Source organism: Sprattus sprattus (assembly GCF_963457725.1).
Source record: "Sprattus sprattus genome assembly, chromosome: 4".
Taxonomy (NCBI): domain Eukaryota; kingdom Metazoa; phylum Chordata; class Actinopteri; order Clupeiformes; family Clupeidae; genus Sprattus; species Sprattus sprattus.
The window spans coordinates 4,289,977-4,311,072 of record NC_137923.1 but is presented as its reverse complement, the minus strand read 5'-3'; the positions used below and the strand labels follow the sequence as shown (position 1 = coordinate 4,311,072).

Genomic DNA, 21,096 nt, shown 5'->3' with positions numbered 1-21,096 from the left:
CGTCTTCCAATCAGCGTTGTGTGCTTTTTTGCACCGTGGCTCGTTCGGTTCGACTTTCTGCCGCACACGCTGTTATCTCGAATACCTTACGGGGGGTCCTTGCAGCGACGGTGCTGGAGGTGGGGGTGAGGGTGGTAGGGGGGAGCTGTGAACGTGGCAGGAGCACTCCGAAGGTGATCCGAGCCCCCTCGTGCCAGGCCGCCTCATCCGCTTCCAAAAAAGCCACGAGAGGCGGCGCTGGCCCTGTCCCTGATCTAGTTGACTGGACTGTGTAAGTTAGGTAGGCAGTCCTGGCCCCCCCTCCGCTCCCCTCCCCTCCTCCTCCTTCCCAATATGCACTTGGACCGGGGCGCAGGCTGCACCTTTTCGGTTCCGCAGGGATAGGGGGGCCAGATGGAGGAATTTGATTAACCAGCAGTGGAAGGACCAAATGTTCAATTGGATACAGAACCGGTGGAAGAGGAGGGGTGGGTAGGGGGTAGGAGTCTAAAATGGCTGGTTGGTGTGCGCCGGCCAACACTTTCCAAAAGGGAGGCGAACAGGCGCTGAGGTGTAGTAACGCAGAAGCCCTTTTCCAAGTACCAGCTGGGCCTTTTAGGAGCAGCTATCCCCACAGCAGACACTCGGCAGCCTCCGAGCAGCTTGACTTTACCATATGTGGAACTTTTTTTTACGGTCCACCTGGTTCCCCCCGGAGACCCGCCCCACTGGGACGCCGGAGGCAGGTGAATTGCTCTTAATGCAAGGCACTGAATCACCGGGCCAGCAGCGGGAGCTATGGGGGGGGAGGGGGGAGTTGAGAGAGGAGCCTCGTGGAGAGGAGGAAATGGATCCGGAGAAAAGCCTGGCTCGGACTGCCGCGACCTTGGAGCCTGCGCCAGCCGCCGCCGCCGACGCGGCATGGAACGGGGGCCGGCGCGATGCCTCATTGTGCCCGCTTCCCTCCGCCATCCCCTCTCCACACAGACGTCCACACATAACACGCTGTTTTCATGCCGTTTTTTTTTTTCCTCTCTTTCTTTCAGTGCCGGTATGTATCATTTTTCCGGAGTGCTTTTTAAAAGGCAACCCGATCCATTGGGTGAAACTGGCTGTGACTTTCATTTGCTCCATTTACTGCGTCTTCCGTCGCCCCCGGCACACTGAGTGCCCTCTCTTCCCCTCCACCTGCTCTGCTTAATTCACTTTATTGTGTTGGTCTTCAGGAGGGCTTCAGCCCACTATACACTCACTCTTGTCCTCCTCCTCCTCACCTGTCTTTCCCAACACACACTGCATTTTATTTGTGTTTGTATTTGGGGAATGTAGAGAGGAAGAAAAACCCAAGCCATATTCCTCCCTCTCGTGCACAGAGCACTCTGTTAGGCAATGGGAATAAGGGAATGTGATAGCCAGAGACTGTGGTGTGGACGGAGCAGACGGGTGTGGTCATTCGGCCCCCATCCAGTCCTGCTGGAATGGTGTCAGAACCGGGCAGGATTTGGGGGGCCAGATAGTGGGCTTCACGTCCAAGGGGCGTCAAGGACAGTGGGTTAATGCTTGGGGAAGGGTCCAGAAGCCATTACTCAGTCAACACGTAATGGCTGGTGTGTGTGTTTGTGTGTGTGTGTGTGTGTGTTTGTCCCATCCTACACTTCATTCCCTCCGCCTCCTTCTTCGTCTTCTCTTCTTTTTCTAACCCTTCCAAAATGGCTTGAGAGAAAACTATGCCAGCTGAAAAAAAAAGAGAGAGGAGAGCATAAAAAGAGAGAGAGAGTGTGTGTGAGAGAGAGAGAGAGAGAGAGAGAGAGAGAGAGAGAGAGAGAGGGCGAGAAACTGTGGGGTGTGGAGCTTTAAGCCATCAGCTGGAGATTTCACTTTGAAAAGCTGCCCTTTCCCCACCGAGGACACTCTCCCGCCTCCCCCACCAATCACAGCGCTCCGTGAGCCCAGCCCAGCCAGCACACGCTGACCCCGTGAGCTCTTGTTGGTTTGTTTTATTGTTTTGTTTGTGAGACTATATGTGTGTGTGTGTGTGTGTGTGTGTCTGTGTGTGTGTGTGGGTGAGAGAGAGTTCGTTTTTGGTCTGTGTGTGTGTTTTTTCTTGTCTCTGGTTCACTTTTTTTTGACAAGCCTGGCAGTAGGTCAGAGATGAGGTCTTTAGTAGAGGCAGCCAGGGGAAGCAGATTCCTGCAGCACCAGAAAGCACACACACACTCATAGCTCACACACTCATAGCTCACACACTCACAGCTCACACACTCATAGTTCACACACTCACAGCACACACACTCACAGCACACACACTCACAGCACACACACTCATAGCTCACACACTCATAGCTCACACACTCATAGCTCGCATTTCTGCTCTCCCAGTGCTGTGCTGGTACAACAGCAGAGCCAGAGGATGGCAGGCCAGCACATATGGAAAATGGCCTGTTTTTAGGGGGGAAAATAGAGCTATTCATGCACAGCCGATTCCATCGGCCGACAGACATTCCTTGATACCCCTATTTGCGCAGCTGTGCCCCCGATTAAATTACCCTGCCCCCTCTTCTGCCACCCCTCCCCTGTGCCCCCCCCCCCTCACGCCCCTTCCTCTCTCTCCCTGGCTCTACCCCCCGCTTTCCCCCCACCTGTCAAGGAGGCTCTCGGCGGCTTTGGGAGAGCGGTGGCAGGGGGCAGGTGAGAGGGGGAATGAGGCGCACCCACCCCTACACCCCCAGCGCCCCCTGCTGCCCAGAGTGGCGGGGTGAGCCCTGAGAGCGTTGCCCTGGCACGGGTGCAGCGGGGGCGGGGGTGGGGGAGGGGGAGGGGGAGGAGAGCGCTATGATGCAGGGTGACGGAGGGGAGGGAGGGGGGGGGAGCGGGGGGGGCGGCCCACCCTGGGACACCACGGGGCGGTAACAGTCACGGCGCACCATGAGCTCTGACAGGCCTTCGGGGAGCGGGGGGGAGCGGGATTGGTGCTGTCAGCTGTTCCAGCAGCGCCGAGTGCACAGAGTCGGCGTCCGCCGGGAGTGAATTACTGAAGGCTTTTCTTCTCTCTGCCTGGGTTTGAGTTTTTTTAGGGGTTGTGTGTATTTGTGTGTGTGGTTCTGTGTGTGAGTGTGAGTGTGAGTGTCTGTGTATATGAGGGAGAGAGTGAGAGTGTGTGTGTGTGTGTGTGGTGCTGAGGGAGGGGGGGGGGGGGGGGCTGGGGGTGGTTGGGGGGTGTAGCGGGTGGGGGTATAATTGAGAGCACAGAGGGATCCTCGTCTTTCCGTCTTATAGTTCCGAGGTGAAGACAAGAGCCCGCGGGGGCCCCCTGTCAGTGCGTTTGGGCGCGCTCAGTGCAGACTTCAATAAAAACACACAAAAAGAATTCCCCCACAAGGGCGCCTCGCCTGAAATGCCTTCGCCAATGGAAGAGATTTTCAGTTTTCAGTGAATCATTTAGTGCACGACCCTGTGTTCGCTCCGTGACAGTGACAGAGTGCGCTTCACCAAAAAAAAAAGAGAAGAAAGATACGAAATTACCTTTCTCACACATAATGTTACACGTGTATTCCCTTTTTGACTCTTTTTACTGACGGCGGTGTCGGTGGTATCAGAGAGGCGCAGTCTCGTGCTGTGTAGGTACTTCAACCTATTTAGTGGAGTGTACAATAGGAAGATGGCTTTCCTGAGGGAGGCCTTCTAATGTTAGTCTCAAGCATGCAGCGGAAAGGTGCCAAGCAAGAACAGAAGTGTCAGAAGCCCCTCTATATTTCAAGCATCAATATACTAGGGGGAATGAGAGTTCTGCCTCTTTGTCTCTCAATACTTTTTTTTTCTTTCTTTCTTTCTTTCTCCTTTTCTTTCTTACTTACTTATCTTTTGTTTGTGCAAGCGCATTTGTTTATTTACGGGGAGTTCCAGGTTTTTTTTGTGCAGCAAAGTTTATTTTGGGAGACTGGGGCTTGGTTGCATCTAAGCCATGGAGGTAGATAGAGATGGCGGTGTCACTCTCGTGCCTCCTTGGGATGTGCCGCGAAGCCTGGCGAAGCTCTCCAAGAAGCTGTCACTCACGGAGGTGTGTTTTAATCATGGGTGTCCCACTTGCGGAGATGGTGACGGATTCCGCTGGAGTTCCTTCCTCTGGACAATTCCGTCCCGGTGTCGCACAGAGCTCCCTCTTTTAGAGAGTTTTAAAAAAAAAAGATGTGTTTCCTCAGAGTCCTAATGCAGTGATTTGTTAGGGGGAATCAAATGAGGCCTCCAGTTGTGCCTGTTTGACAAGTACACGCTCGGAGCTGTAAATGAATTGTTCAAGAGACAAACAAAAACACACAACAGTTGAAGGCTGGAAGGATGTTGAAGATGAACCTCCTTGTCACCCTCACTAGTTATTTTGTCTCTCGTACTGACTTGATCCCCCAGCCATATTCCTCAAATGTTCTATCAAAGACACTTTGATGTGATCTGATTCATTTTTCACCCAGGCCAATGCTTAGCTTTCCAGTGGGTGGGTGGGCTCACCCTGACCGTTCTCCACCACAGCGTGGATATTTGATTGCCCACAGTGTCAAGCGGTGGTCTATGTGAGTGAGGGCAGTGTCAGTTAGCAGATGCCCCTCAGCTCCAGCGGCAGGCGTCCGATTCTGGGGGGTTCTTCGCGTGACATCTCCTCCGGCCCCAGGCAGCTCCCCCCCCGCAGCCCCCCTCCAGAGAGCGGACCTCTTGTTTGGGAGAGCGCCCCCTGACAGTCTTAATGGACAAGCGCTCCGTCTCTGCACATGTCCAGAATAAGTGCTCTGGGCTTTATTCCCCACCCCTAGCCCCCCCCACCCCCCACCCCCTCACCAGAGTCCCAGACTTTTGTTTACAGTGGGAGGCTCGGCAGACGTGTCAGACAGCAGTGAGCTCAGAGCCCAGGGAAAGTGAGGACGATCTCCAGGCTCTGTGTGCGTGTGGGTAAGTGAGACGGAGGGGCGCGCCGGCGGGCGAGCAGGGAGCTGGAGACGTCTGCGCCGTCCCACACCCCACCCCACCCCACCCCACCTCACCTGCCTTCTCTCCTCCCTCTGAAGGCTGTGTCTTTTGACAGGTGGAGCTGTGCGGTTCCCTTTCTCTCCCCTCCCCCCTCCCCATCCCTGTGCACCCCGCTAGACAGTGTCAGAAACGGACCCGGTGATTTGAACGGTGCTGGGGGGGGCGAGGCCCGGCAGATGTCGGCGTCCGTGCCTGTGAGAGACGGCAGGGGAATAAACACCCATCGATTCGGATCAAGCCTCACAGGAGCCTGAGACCATGTGCAAACCTGCCTAAAATAAGAGCGCAGGCTCCATGTAGATACGTATGTGAGCGCGCACACCCACGGCGCCAGGGCCTCGGGGGGAGATGGAGCCATCTCGTCTTTATGATGTCCACCCATGCGGAGCGTCCATCTCCTCCTCGTCTTACCCACCGGGCGTACGGCGCCGCCACACGGAGAGCCCCGCTGAGTGATTTGTGGGCTCTAATCTCAAAGGAGCCGATCCCGCTCTCCGCCTAATTCATTGGACGTGCCCCCCAAAAACCTGTCTGATTCCCGCTCGTGGTGCGTGTGTCTTTTATGGCACGCAATTGGTCAGCCCTCGCCTGTTTCAAAAAAATCACAGAAACTATGGCAACGGGAGTCAGGGAAGGCAACATCCTGAGGCACCTTCTGACGCTCGTAGAGGTGTGCTTGCATTCGTCTGCCTGTCCCCTCTCTCTCTCTCTCCTTCTCTCTCTCTCCGTCGCACTGTTTATTTATTATTACGTTCAATATCTATGCAGATGAGCCAGAATGTAGATGGTGTGGGGCGCGGCCCCTGTAGCGCTCTCCGCTGCCTCGTGCCGCTCGGCGGTAATTGTGGGTCTGAGGGAGTGCGTGCGTAGGCTAAATTAAAGCGAGCAGGCCCAGGTGTCTCCGCGTGCGTGCGCCGAGGTGAGACACAGGGGCCGTGCCAGCAGGGTGCGCCATTCCATATTTGCCATCAAGGGGGGGAGGGGGTGTGGGGGGGGGGCGCGGAGCATCGCTGTCGGAGATGTCACATTCGGGGGACGAGATTACCAGTCACCGAGGCCCCCCGCCAGGCAGCAGTGGGCAGAGAGAAGGGGGGGGGGGGGGGGGGGGGGGCTGGAGGGAAGGGGTGGGGGTGGCAGGGACGGGAGCAGGCACAGGAACGGGAGCTACCGCCCTGGAGTCCCCGGGCTTCCTCTCGATTTTCCTGGACGAGGAAAAGCGGCACGAGGGCACCATGAAGCACGCCTGTGTTTTCCCGCTGTCCGTGCCAATCGGTGTCTTGCTCTTCCTCTCCGTGCTGCCAAGTTCAGCAGAGCAGAAAAAAGAGTGCACCTCTTCCTCAGCTTCACTATGTGGAGGTGTTGCTGTTTGATTCAGGCAGCAGTGACGTCTCTACAGTTGTATGCACAAGAGAGACGACGGACAGCTATCACTGCCCTCTCTTGTATCGGTCTGTCTCTCAATTTCTTTGCATCTCCCTCTATGTCTTGCAAAAAAATCATGCAGCATTACCTAAGCATGAGGCCAGGAATAGCCTCAAAGAAACTGGGCTCAGCACTACCGATGCTTCTGCTATTCTCCTGGCCAGCAGTTGAACCGCCGCCAACTCAGCCGCCGTTGCTCGAGAGGTCCCAAGGCCTGTCAGGGAGAGGGGCAGAGGGGACATTCCACATGGCGTACCTCACACTCTCCGCCATTAGCTAATTACATACAGGTGTTTTCTTCCCCCAGTTTTTCCCTCTCTCTCTTCATCTAATAAAATTGTAAGGATAAATACATAAAGAAAGAAGGGAAGGGAAAAAGAAGTTGTTGGGGGTGGGGGGTTAGCTTGAGGGGATTGGGGGGGGCGGATTCGTCTAGAGGAAGTGGCTGAATGTGCTGTGTGAAGCAAATTATCGCCCCATGTAGATTCATCACCTCTCCCCGCTGGATTAGGGAAGGGCCTTTCTAATGAGGTTCGCCCCGTCAAAATGAAGGGACTAATTCTGATTTAGCTGAGGTAATGAACTTCCCCTCTCCTGGCGAGAGGAGCACCATGGGGCGAGTGAGGAAGAGGATCCACAGCGGCGTCGACAGACAGAGAGAGAGAGAGAGAGAGAGAGAGAGAAAGGGAGGACAGCAAGAAGAAATAAAAAAGTGTATGTCTCAGTGACAAGAGATAAAGAGAGAGAGAGAGAGAGAGAGAGAGAGAGAGAGAAAAAAAAAAAAACATTATGCAAAATGCCTGTCTGGTATTTGCTGAAATGTATTAAATTTCCAGCGCGGGTGCCTGTGTTATATAAAATTATGCTAATGCCTTTTGGCCCGCTGTGAGTGGCGGCTTGCTGGTCCTGAGCATGCGTGCCTGGCCGCAACATGGAGCGCGCTCAGTGGGATTCGCCTTTTCTATTAAGGAAAACCTCCAGACACCTGATGATGAATTCTCTTCCACCAAATGTTCCCCCATTCTGGGGGGCTAAAATATGAGCATTTCTCTAAATGACTTGGGAGAACGCAGCAAGGTGCTCCGTGGACGGCGCTGAGCAGAGGGGGGTGGGGTTGGGTGAAGGGGAAGGGGAAGGCGGAGGGGAGGGGGGGGGTTGGGTGGTGTAGGGGAGCGGGGGGAAAAAGAAAGAAGGGAGGGGGAGGGGGGGGGGGGGGGGGTCCCTCTGCACCAGGCTCAGGGAGTCAATTAAGGCAAGCGCTGATAATTATAAGCCGCCGGAACACAGGGGCTGGCTAATTGTCGAGAGCTCCATGCCGAGAGCCAAGCCGAGGGGCCTCTGCTACCCTCTCCCGTCCCATTGTGTGGACTTTGTGGACCCGTAGACGTGCTCACTCCGTCCCTGTGCTGCCACAAAGGCGCGGGGAGAGGTGGGGGGGGGGGGAGAGAAGAGAGACGGGGAAATGGGAAGAAAGGCTCGCATGTGTGCGTAATTAACTTTACATTCTTCCCATTCAACTCCTCCCAGAGCAGATCTGACTTTCAGCCTCCTCCCCTCTGGCCTCAAGCTCCACGAGCTCTATGTCTTTCTCGCACTCACACTCTCTTTCTCATCTCTCTCTTGGTCTCTTTCGTTTTCTCTTTTTCTGTCTCGTGGCTGCTATCGCAGCGTCTCAGTGAAGTGAAGAGCCACAGCTCCAAACATCTACTTGACCTTTTTCTCTCCCTGGCCCTTAGCTTGAGGCATCGCAACAGTTTACCCCACAGTAAAGCCCCCACCTGAACCTCACTGCAGAGATGGGGAGAGTCTTTGGAGGCGCACACAACCTCTTACCATCCATCTCAGAAGCCTGCTCTTTGTCCCCAGTGGTGCTCCCATGCCTGCTTCTAACCTGTGCATCCACACATCAGCCAATAAGTGGGTGTTTGTGTGTGTGTGTGTGTGTGTGTGTGTGTGTGTGTGTGTGTGTGTGTGTGTTGGTGGGTGTGTGTGTGTGTGTGTGTGTGTGTGTGTGTATGTGTGTGTGTGTGTGTGTGTGTGTGTGTGTGTGTGTGTGTGTGCGCACGCGTGTGTGTGTATGTGTGCTCTTTGGTACTGTGTCTGTTTTTCCACACTCCCTGTTTGTACGTGTCTGACTGGTGAACTTCCATGACCCGCCGGTTGCTAATTGGCCGTGGGAGCCCACAGTGGGCCGCTGCATTAAGAATTCTGGCGAATCATCATCGGGAAGAGAGGAGGACAGCAGCACGCTCTGGAGCCCTCACCGGGCAGCGCAGCACTGTGCCGGTGTCCAGCTGCATTGCGTGAGAGCGCTGTGGTGTGTGTGAGAGGCTTCCCGATTGCTCTTCCTCAACTTTAGCCGCATGCTAATTAGGGACCAGCATGCTGGGCGCCAGCGCGGTGATGTCTTACTACTCATTTTGATAGGGCCTCTCTAGGCAGACAGCATGGTGGGGAGTGTGAAGCCCCCTTGATCAGCTGGCCTCTTGAAGTGTACCTCTTTGCACACACATACACACACACATAGGTATATATACTGTCTATATATATATATATATATATACTGTATATATACTGTCTATATATATTTATATATGTATGTCTGAAGAGAGAGAGAGAGATAGAGAGAGAGAGAGAGAGAGAGAGAGAGTAAGAGAATATGCATAGGTTTAAAAGTGCATGATAAAGCCCATATGTGTAAGTCTTTGAGCTTGATGATATCATGCCAAAGGGTCAGCAAGTACAAGCCAGTTACATGATGTCTCTCTTGCTTTTGCCATGTGATATCTTTCTCCCATTACTCTTGACGGTAACCCCGTTTTCAGTGGCAGAGTGCACGAGACTGGTGTGTTTTTCCAGCTGTTTCCCTCGCGTTGCAAACTCTCAGGCTAGCGCTCCGCTCAGCACGGCTCCCAGGGGTGGATGCCTGTGCTGGATGCTTCCTTCATCATCGTCTGGCTCCCAGTTCGCTTAGGGCTTCTATCTCTAAAACCAACCTACTTCCACATGAGGGGCTGTGCTCTGGTCTCTCACAGGAACGCTCTCACATTCTGCACCACAAACACACACACACACACACAAACATGCTACAGTACACACACACACACACACACATGCTACAGTACACACACACACACATGCTCGGTGGGGGGTGGAGTCAATTTGTATTCACCCATAATTCCCAGGGCCTTAATCAGTCTGAATTTTCCCCATTATCTGTTAATAGATGGCTCCTGTGGAGAGAAAAGCTATGGAAATCCACCTACTGTTTACAGGTCCAGGGCAGACCAAAGCATCCGCTCGTTTGATGCTGCCCTTGACAGAAATACCCACACTGTTATGAAAGTCATAACTTTTTAGCCCTTGTTTTAAGGACAAAGGCGTTGTGTATAGTGAACCTGATTCATAATAGTATAAGTAACTCTGGTTAGAGAACATTTGATTCAATTACAATGTTCTTTAATGCTCTTCTCTGACAACATCACCGCTAGATATACCAGTAAGTTATAATTTGACTGAGACGTGCTCGTGTTCCTGGCCGGCACGTAGTGGATTCGTGTAAGGTTTGGCTATCCGCTGTGGTGTAGTAGTACCTTCGCAAGGCCCCTTTAAGAGCAAGCGTCATGAAATGTTCACCAGGCCCTGGAGAGAACAGTAAATCTGTGTATCAGATTTTTCTACATCGATGCCAAGTGCTAAAACCAAGCCTGCCTCCCCTTCCCCTTCCAACCCCCGTCGGACCAGCGTCTCAGCAGAATAGTTAGCGGGCAGAGGGTGGGGTATTTGCAGGCAGTGCTGGGCTTGAGGGGAGATGGGGGCCCGGCTGGGCTGGTCTAGGCTGGACGTTTTAATAAAGCTCAGTGCTGCACTCAAAGGTTTGCTCGCCGGCCGTGCTGGGCCTCGCCGCACCCCCCCCCCCCCCCCCCCCCCCGGACCCTTAACCTCTCCTCACACTCCTGCCCTCCCCCACGCTCAATTCGCCCAATTCACTTTGGCTCACTGGCTTACATAGACCCGCTTGTGTACACACACACACACACACACACACACACACACACACACACACACACACACACACACACACACACACACACACTTACACGTAAATATGTGTGCATATACATCATGATTAGTTTGCAAGTTTACTGAAAACTGGTGTAGAAACAAAAACACTGTGTCAGAGACAAGCAAACGCTTGATGACTGTCACGTGCACCAAGAAGAAATAAGTATCTGCGGGTGTTGTTTTTTTATCCCCCCCAAGTAGTATTTTTTTTCTGGAGAATTCTCCACATGGGAGAGTGATTAGACATTTGAAGGAGCTGTGGAATACATAAAGCATGAGCCACAGGAAAACTAGGCCCTGTGGATATGCATATGTGCCCTACTCCTCTGGTGTCGGGGATGCACCGCTAGAACAGGAGCACCTCTTACGAGAACAAGACAGGAACAACAGCACCCTGAGAGAGAGAAAGAGAGAGAGAGAGGGAGAGGGAGAGGAGACAAGAGCAGAGGAGAGGAGAGGAGAGGAAATGGTAAGGACAGTTTGATGGAAGTAAAGAACAATAACAGAAGAGGTGGAAGAGAGTTAGTGGAAAAGTGGATAGAGTGAGAACAGTGTTTGGCAAAGAGAAAGGGAGAGAGAGGGAGAGAGAGCAGACAATCCCCATGTGGCTCTGAACCTTGCTTAGTTCTCTCCATCTTCCAGAGGGGTGGAGCCCCCTCTGTGGATAAGTTGATTGGACAGCCCAGTGGGGAGGTCAGTCAGCAACAGGAAGTGACCTCATCTGGAAGAGGGAGCTGTTGGAGCGCAGAACCAGATGACTTCCTCCCCTGGCCCCCACTGAGCGAGCGCTGCCAGGAAGATCTGGCGCACGGAACACGTTTACCTCCGTCCTCACATCCGGGGTGGTCAGAGGAGAGCAAGGACACCAGTGTATAAACAACATGCTGACAAGGAGCGTGTGTGTGTGTGTGTGTGCGTGTGCGCGTGTGCGCGTGTGTGCGCGTGTGAGTGTGAGTGTGTGCGTGTGTGTGTGTGAAATACAGGTTCAGATGAGGGCAGCGTATCTTTAATTGCGGTGCCTCCAAACTAACTGCACACACTGGGCCGCGTCACAGGCGAAGTGTCCAGTCAGTGTGTCCTGGCTGTGGCCTGCTTTTATGGAAAAACAACAAGCTCAGTGGAGCACAGGCCAAAAAAAGAAAAGAAAAGACAGCAATCCACCAGTGTGGTTTCCTCTTTCACAGCGCAGGGGGTTTGGAGGGGCGCTTTTTTTTCTGCACAGGGCACTAAACCAGCTCTGTCTCCCCTCCAAGTTCAAGGAGTTATTTATATCTGACTTTACTCCGTTCCGACGCCCCAGGAAGACAATAGCAGGGGGAGTTCATGCCGAGACGATATGAGACATTCCTGTCCATGTCTGTTTTTAATGCTGTGGCCTCGCACAGAGCTGCTTGGGATTACCAGATGTTTCTGAAGTGTACTCACTGACACAGTCTTAAGAATAGCTGAACAGCACTTTCATCGAGTAATGTATCATCTCTAACAGTTCATAAGTAGAAGGTCATAAATAGTTGCTATCGAGACACCAGTCACAGAATAAGAGCTTTTGTGATTTAAATCAAGTTTGTTTTTTTGGTGTGTATTCTTCTGCTTCGGCAGCGAGTCCGAGATAAGAGATGAATAGACAATTTTTTCTACCCTCTTTTAAACTATTGTTTGATAAACACTCCTAGATGGGGAAACAATAGAAAACGTTGTATGACAAAACCCATTTTTAATCAGAAACGTTGTCACACGTAAGCACTTCACCACCATTCGTTTGAGAGCAACTGATTACAATGAGTCAGTTAGTGCAATTAAATACTTGTGTTGGCGCCAAACATGGCCCATGAATGTGGCTGCCCATGTGGTTTAATACACCCTCTGAGCAGAGCCCCAACAATTGGTCATAAAAAAGGAAATGAGAAAATAACCAATAATATGAGAGCGGGGATTTGAGGCCTAGTGGGTGGATTATGGCGAACCGTTTTTATTTATTTATTTATTTTTCAGGGCGGGGGGGATATGGTGGTTCAGGTGGCAGAGCTTGCCAGGTCTGTTGCGGTCTGGCCTGCTAAGCGTCCCCCCATGGGTCTTATGGCGGGCCACAGCTGGTTGGTGGAGGGGGTTTAGGGGGTGGGGGGCTGAATGAAGGGGGGAGGTAGGGAGGGATGGTGCAGGTACGGCTGGCATCTCTGGGCCCATATGGTGGGCGCTGGGCCGTAGAGACGGGGCGAATCAGTCACGGATGAGTCCCCCAGGTGGCCTCGCTTTCACAGGGCGCTGATGGAGTGGCCAGAAGAGCCCATCACCATTCTGCATGGACACAGCAAGAGAGAGCCAGAGCGAGAGAGTGATAGAGAGAGAGGGATCAGATAGAGAGTGATAGAGAGAGAGTGATAGAGAGAGAGGGATGAGATAGAGAGTGATATAGAGAGAGATAGAGAGAGGGATAGAGAGAGAGAGTGATAGAGAGAGAGGGATGAGATAGAGAGGGGATGAGGGGTCTGTTGAGGTTCTGGTCTGAGTCAGCAGATAGGCATGTGGAAAATGAGCAGGGTGGGTCACAGCCCAGTCCACACGCACATCATCCCTCTGCAGCCGGCACCGGGGAGGTGTGGGGGGACGCTAATGAGAGCCAAACTGATTTCAGAAGCCCCCTTTTTAACAACGCTTCAAATATATCTGCATTTTAAAGAAACGTAACATTTTACAAACATACTTTGTAGGTTTTCGAATAAGATTCTTCAGTGCTTTGTGTTCGGTTTGATTCAGAATGGATTTGGATTTATTTCACCTGTGTTGGATTTTTTTGTGCTCGTTGATATGACACACTGGAAATATTTCACTCCTCTCCTCTTGACACGAGCTCATCATAAAAAAGAGTGAGCTCTGCTTGCCTGGTTGGAGTGCAAGACCCAGCCCAGGCAATTAGGACCCCCGCTGTCCGTCCAATTTATGCCTGATGGGAGCAGATCACACATTATATTACATTTTTTCCCTTTAACTATGAAAGTCACAGGCAGGCGCCTTTGACACAAGGATGTCGCCGCTAAATTAAAAGAGAAGGTGGGGGGTGACGTGAGGGTGGGGTAAGGAAGGCAGGGTCAGGATCTTTCCATCGGCAGTCACCATTTGAGATGAGTCTTTCGCTTCTCCTCGGCAGTGAGGCAGCGAAGAGATAGTGAATGTGGAGATCATGTGCTCATGCGGTTCTGTGTTCTCTCTCTGTTCTTACACTGTTCTCTCAGAAGAGGGGCTGAACCACGAGTGTAAGCTGTGCAACCAGACCTTCGACTCGCCCGCCAAACTCCAGTGCCACCTCATCGAGCACAGCTTCGAGGGCATGGGCGGCACCTTCAAGTGTCCCGTGTGCTTTACAGGTGAGTTTCGGTTAGTGTGTGTGTGTGTGTGTGTGTGCGCGTGCGTGTGTGCGTGTGTGTGTGCAGGTGTCAATGTATGGCTGTCGGTCTATTTGTGTCTCTGTGTGGATCAATGACAGGGAGTGAGACACTGATAGAATATTGAGAGAAAAACACTATGCCTTATTTGATGACTTAGTCAAGTTGGGTTAAAAATCATCTCTCATGTTGTGAAGCTGCTACTCTAATCGCTTTACACAGTGACGTGAAACGCACTTTTGTGCCCTAACAACCTCACATAACACCATTCAGCTCTACTTAGCATATAACACCCTTACCCAGAAATGCCAGAACATGGGCATTCATGTGTCACGTTGCCATTTATCTCAGATGGTTGATGCTTGTGCTTAACGTAGTCAGGCAACAGAGGAAGTCTGGTTTCTAGACCACACTGAGCACTCAATGCTGTGATCTCCCCGTTTTCTCCTGCAAAATGGAGAGAGAGAGAGAGAGAGAGCGAGAGAGAAATAAAAGAGGATGTGCTAATTGTGGATGTTAGTGGTAATGATCTCATCTGTCTCCTAGCATGGAGGTGAGGGGACCAGCCTCCTCTGGAGAGTATTGCTCCCCCCCCCCTCTCGTGTCAACAGGGTTAAATATCTAGATAATGAAATCTGAAAAGCCGTTAGCTTGTTCCTCGACTGGCCTAGCCTGAAGATTTGTCACTCCTGTTTTTAGTGGACAGTACCTAAAACATATCTCTATATTTGTGTCCCTTACCCTTTGCTACGCACACCTTTATTGTGCAGCAAAGTGCTTCACTGGTTTGCATTCAAAAGTCCATTTGAGAGCACATCTCTTTCCCAATATTAGAAATTAAAATTTCTAAAGTCCAAAAAAAATTTTTTTTACTTGAGATGTCTGACTTTGATCACTTTCGGCCATTCAGCATTTTTTTTTTTCATCTTCCGTGTTTTTCTGTGTCTGTCATTTCCTCTGTTGTCAGGGCTTTTTGCTGTGCTCTCTTTAAGCTTTCCAAATCCCATAATCAATATGATAGCCTCCCATCTGTCTTTGTGTCTGTCTATCAGGTGCTGTCGGGTCTGCAGACCCCCCACCGGTGTTATACTGTACTTGTCAATTTTGTAACTCTTCTCTCACTGCTGTTTGGAAACAAAGAATTTTACCCTCTTCTTTGCTTGCCCATCTTACAGTATCACAGACCTATGTTACATAAACATACACACACACACACACACACACAACACACACAAACACACACACACACACACACACACACATAACTGTGTCTGTTTTCTATATAATACTTTATATTAACAAAGATTTAGACACATTTGAAATGACATGAATGGTTTTGACTTTATCAATTAAAAACGTACAAAGTATCATGGCATCAATTTCACTATTTTGAGATAGAATGCTAAAAAAATCTAAATATGATACTTCTATTTGACACACTAATGCAGAAAAAAAAACTGTTAAACTGCGTAAAATAACTCTACAAAACCTAAAGCTTTTGCACAGTATTGTACATATTGCCATATGCTTCCTTGCTTTTCAATACAAACCTTAATTGTGTATTAGATGTGACAGACAGTCCTCCCCACCCCTTTCTCTTCACTCATATTGATCGATGAGGGAGCGGGGTTTAGGGAGTGGGGGATTAGCACCCCCAGGACAGAATCTGCAGTGCAGATGCAGGAGATTGAAGGTGTGCGGCAGATTATAGTTAACACTCAGGAGACTGCAGGCCCTGCTTTGTCCTCTGTGTGTTTTCTTCATTTCAAAACCAGTGGCCTCGAGATGCCACACTCAGGCGGGGGAGTTTTTCAGGGGTTTCATTGTTTAAGAACCTGCTTCTTTCCTGATTGACCCCAGTCATTTCTAAGAATGGCCCAGGCCATCAGCTTGCCACGAGAAAGAAGAAGGTTAGCAGTAAAACACACCAGCAAAGTAGGCTACAAACATCAACGCATGCCCAAGGAGAGGGGAACGTTGGCAGAGGAGGAAGGGGAGGAGGAGGAGACGGCAGAGGGAAAACAATGAGGGGGAAAGTGGAGTTGAAGAGAGGTCCAGAAGCCCCTGGAAGATGACAGAGAGCCCCTGTCTCTCAGGGCTGGTTTGACAGGTGTCAGAAGTATGGGAGCCTGCAGCAAGAGGCCCCAGGAGCCTCCGCACAGCAGCCAAGGTGCAGCTAGTGATTTGGACTACCAGGGTTTACAGCGGCACAAAAGAGCCCGGGATGAAAGCCGCACGGGCTGCTCCCTCCCAAGTCTTTCTGAACACTGTACACAACGCTAGTATTGGAAAAGGCACTCGGTGAATAAATACAGTTTGAATACAGAGTTTTTCTTATAGTGGAAGTGGCTGAAAAAAAAAATACACTGGTTACAGAAAATATGTTCTAAATATGGTCAACATTTACATTTTTACATTTAGATTTAGTCATTTAGCAGACGCTTTTATCCAAAGCGACTTACAATTTTTGACATTATACACTGATGGCACACTGCACATCAGGAGCACTTAGGGGTTTAGTGTCTTGCTCAAGGACGCTTCGACAGGGAATCGAACTAGCAACCTTCTGATTACTAAACGACTTCTCTACCTCCTGACCCATATGCTTGGTCAAGCCCTTGAACACAAACATGATTGGTAGACAAAGCGAGTATCTCTGAATGAACCCTATACGTAGGTTGAAAGTGATGAGCCGGGCTCACGTGCTGCGTGTTCTTACAGAGCCAGTGACATGATTATGTGGCTGTGTAAAGCTGATGGAGATGTTAGCCTGCAGGCGGCTCACATTATTGAGGTGTTGTTCTGGCACAGGGCCTGCAGTTCCTTCAGCAGCAGAGCCACTGTTTAATATGTATGTCACACAACACCAAGGATGCTGCTTTCACAGGAGTGTAAACAGACATGCCACACTTCAGGGTACGTTGCTCTGTCTCTCAAGGACTTGCATAGCATCTAAGCACAAGAGCATATAGAATGAGAGCGTATGCTTTTCTAGAAGCACGGTTTGCTGTTTGAGTGTTTTGCTTTTTTTAATTATTATTGTTTTATCTGAGGGGGAGGAGTTGTTTGGCAAAGATCACAAGAGCAGGTAGAAGTGTATAGACATGTCATCTGCGTTGAATTTAATCGGGGTTGACGGCATCCAAGTTGCGCTCACAGGTGGATAGTCACACCATGGGAAGGCGGACTACCATAGATGTAGCGTAAAGCTCTACTCTGGCAAGTCACCAGACGTCTTGCCTCCCCGCGCGTCTCCCCGCCGTCGGGTGAGTGTGCCTGCAGCGCACACCTCTTCTAATTAAACGTGGCTCCCCCAGGTGCAGGCGAGCTGGGTGATGCTAATGTAGCCAAGGCTAGCTCCAGTCGTTGGGGGCTCGGCGACGGCAGAATAAAATGCAAAAAAAAGAGCTCTTTCACTGAGCTGTATCACCTTTAATCTCCAGTCCCACCACCCCAACCCTGCCCATCCGACACCCCCATCCCCAGAGCGTACACACATGAAGAAAAAAAAGTTGTTTTCAGCCCAAAAGAAAATTCTAATGAACCCCAGATTGCGAACTTTTCCAGCACATCCAGACCTCAGAGACTAGACACATTTTTTTTTCTCTCTCTCTTCTCTCTTCTCTCTCCCACTCTCACTAAATAGTCGTCCTTAAACACATGGGTCTAGGATAACAAACGGCATGTTTGAAGTGTTCCTTTGAGAATTAAAGTACACACACACACACACACACACACACACACACACACACACACACATACACACACACACACACACACACACACACACACACACACACGTTTACACTGTGCTTACAGATGCAGGCAAACACACGCATACCCAAATAAACACATACACACACGTTCACCACTGTGGACTATGACTTAATTAAAGCACAAAGATACAGTATGTATTTTAAGTGCCAGCCCAAAGAGTGCATGTGCGTTGCTGTGACTGTATTCTGGGTGCGCATAAATAAAGAGTGTGTCTGCATGAATATTTATATTGTCAATATAATTAGCGGTGTGGACTAATGGAGCCTATGTTTTTCCAGTGGAGGCAATGCCAATTTCTGCACTTGTTTATTTTCTGGCTGGTTGTCCCCACAGTGGCTGAGGGGCTCTAAATAAAGCCCCCCCCGTCTCCTCCACCCTGACGCATACAGTACTGCACGGCTGACCACTCGGGTCAGATGAACAGACTGCTGAAAGACAGCAAAGTGGAAGTCAAATGTGGCACTGAAATTAGGGAGGGGGGGAGGTTATTTTTAGCTCTCTCAGTTGGATGCAACATCACAGCAGAGTTACGCAGTCAGTGGCCCAGATTTGGCTGGTTCTCGGTGGCATTTGTCATTGTTTCATTTTTTTGTTCTGTTTTTTTTTCCTTTCATTTTTTGACCACTCGCTCTTGGAGCAGGTGCGATTTGTTTTTTACCTCAGGAGGTGTCAACGGAGTGTGCCTTTTCGGAGCAGACTTTGGTGGAGTTTGTGGAGAAGCGACCCCAGTCATCTTCAGCCTCGCAATCTACTCGCAGTCCTCAGGCACTGTTGGCAATTAAGATAGCAAACAAGCTCTTGATTAGCATCTAGGATTTGCGCCACATCAAAAGGGGTTACGAGGCACTCGCAGTGTTTGTTGAAGAGCATTTTCAAAGGCATCCTCAAATTAACCGCTCTCTGTAATTCTCTGTGTGTGTGTGTGTGTGTGTGTGTGTGTGTGTGTGTGTGTGTGTGTGTGTGTGTGTGTGTGTGTGTGTGTGTGTGTGTGTGTGTGTGTGTGTGTGTGTCTGTCTGTCTGTCTGTGTGTGTGTGTGTGTGTGTGTGTGTGTGTGTGTGTGTGTGTGTATGTGATACTTTGTGACCCTGTGAAGAAATAATTTTGCTGTATGTTCACCAAGTGCATTTCCTGGTTCAGTTCCTTTGCTATAATTTGTGAAACAAAACATTCTTTTAAATAAGCAAGTGTTATGTTGTCATCAATTCTCTCTCTCTTGTTTTCCTCTCTCTCTCTCTCTCTCTCTCTCTCTCTCTCTCTCTCTCTCTCTCTCCAGTATTTGTTCAGGCGAATAAGCTCCAGCACCATATTTTCTCAGCCCATGGTCAAGAGGATAAAATCTATGACTGCTCCCAGTGCCCACAGAAGTTCTTCTTTCAGACAGAACTGCAGGTGGGTGTCACAGTAACTCACAACTCTTCAAATATCTGCTCAGCATTTTCTATTTGATGTCAAGCCAGGAGGCTGTTGTACTGGAGGTATACTGTAGGCCATACCCTAGCACATATCCTGTACTGCACCAACTCTACAGGCTTCTACAGGCTCTCTGTTATCTGTTTAATATTCCATTCAAACATTGCTCTATTTCTCCCATCATTATGGTCTAGGAAGCAATACATAAGAGACCTTGGTATATCCTTGCACTATGTGAAGCAAACCTTGAGTGTATTAATGTTTTCATAGTTCTGTTGTCATAAATTAACAAGCCATTAACATTGACCGAAACCGCCATCAACATCGACTGAAAACCTTGTTCTTTCTTACTTTTAACTGTTTAAAGTTTTAACTGTTTTTGGATGCAATACAATAGACCCTTTGAAATCAACTGTGTTATAGTAGCTTAATTGTTTAAAAAAAAAAGTTCAACCTTTGTATCGTCACTCAATGCACCTCCTTAGTAATATCAGTATATTATTGATTTCTTTCTCCCACGCCTTATCCCTCACTGAAAATTGGCAATGTGCACAAAAACTCACCAGAATTAGCGTGCATCACACTGTAGGCTCTACACACAATCCGATCAGTGGCTGTGTTGTGAGGGAGTTGAGATGGCAGTCATTTGCTGAGCGATTTGGAGGATCTTTGTATTCTGCTGCAGACAGCAGCCGCAGCCTCCTCCACCAGCAGCAGCCAGAAGGAAGGTGAAAGCAGTCATTATCCAGTAAGCCCTCTTTGAGTCAATACAGAAGAACACACCAAATCTGACAGGCAAACATGGACCGTTGCCATAGAGACAGTAAATAACAAGCCTTCTGTGTGGGTCTTTGCTCCTCGGCAGGCGAAAGGAGGGGGGAAAAAAAACCAAACGAACATGTTCTGCGAACGCTGAGGCATCTTGTTAGTACTAGCTTAGAACATATCATTACACGTTCCAGAACAGAGATTGTGTTGCTCGGCGCACCTGTAAACAACCTGGAATATCCTTGGGAGGTTTTCCATGAGTTTTAGACTGTTGTTTTTAGTTTTTTTTTAGTTTTTTGTTTATTTTTCTGTCTTTGGAATGAAATGATGCTCACCTCCCTTAGGTGCTTGTGTATGCTCATGTTAGTTCTCAAGGCATTCTGCAGAGACTACAGAGCACATGAAAGACCTGTGGTACTTCAGTGAGACAGAGCAGGGCATTGGGAGAGGTGCTAGTGCTGAAGCCTAGGGGGGAAGAGTACCATACCGTACTGTTCCATACCGAGACCATTCCCTTCAGATCCAGATCCAGATTAACCCATGGGGAAATACACCTACAGATCTACACACAGGTACTGTAGATGTTGCAGAGCTAGCCTGATTTGAATAAGCCATCAACATATAGCATATACAGCACTAACATTTTCTATACTCATGTCTGCGTGGAAGAGGTAAATACATAAATACATAAATAAATGCGTGCATGCATACATACATCCATACATACGTACGTACGTTCGTACATACATACACACATACATACATATGTAAGTTCATACACACACACACACACATACATACATATGTACGTACACACATACACGCATATACACGCATATACGTGTATGTGTACAGAGACGTTTTTTTTGAAGGTTGTTTTTTTAAGATTCTTAAGATTCCTTGAGGTCTTTTTGTAGTCTGCTCCCTGTATCGTTGGCTCTTCACTGGTTTACACACACGGTGGTATTTCAACTTTCTAGCAAACTATGAAAGTTTGGGTTGGTGTAGGTCTTCAGATGGGCTGTCTTCAGTGTGAGAGCTGTCATTCCTCCTCCGCTCGCCGGCCTGACTGACAGCGTGGAGTTGTTTATCAATCCTTCAGAAGGCAGCCTGTCCTTCTCCTGCTGAGTGGGGCTCTCCTTCGGCAGCCTCCCAAAACTTTTGAGCTGGAGTTGCTTCTCTCGCTCCTTCTCCTCCTCCTCCTCCTCCTCCTCCTCCTCCTCCTCCTCCTCCTCCTGTTTCCCCTGTCCTCTCGCTCTCTCTCTGACATCCCGGCCC

General features: G+C 49.9%; 1 protein-coding gene across 1 annotated transcript in view; it reads left to right on the top strand.

Annotated features, from left to right (window-relative positions):
* The window catches only part of znf521 (zinc finger protein 521), a gene marked incomplete at its 5' end in the record, with an annotated part of 114,472 nt that overhangs the window by 80,199 nt on the left and 13,177 nt on the right, over positions 1 to 21,096 (top strand). The window contains 2 exons of the mRNA XM_080837626.1: positions 13,713 to 13,844; positions 18,914 to 19,029. Of these exons, the coding sequence (XP_080693752.1) occupies positions 13,713 to 13,844; positions 18,914 to 19,029 (248 nt within the window). The remainder of the gene's footprint in view (positions 1 to 13,712; positions 13,845 to 18,913; positions 19,030 to 21,096) is intronic.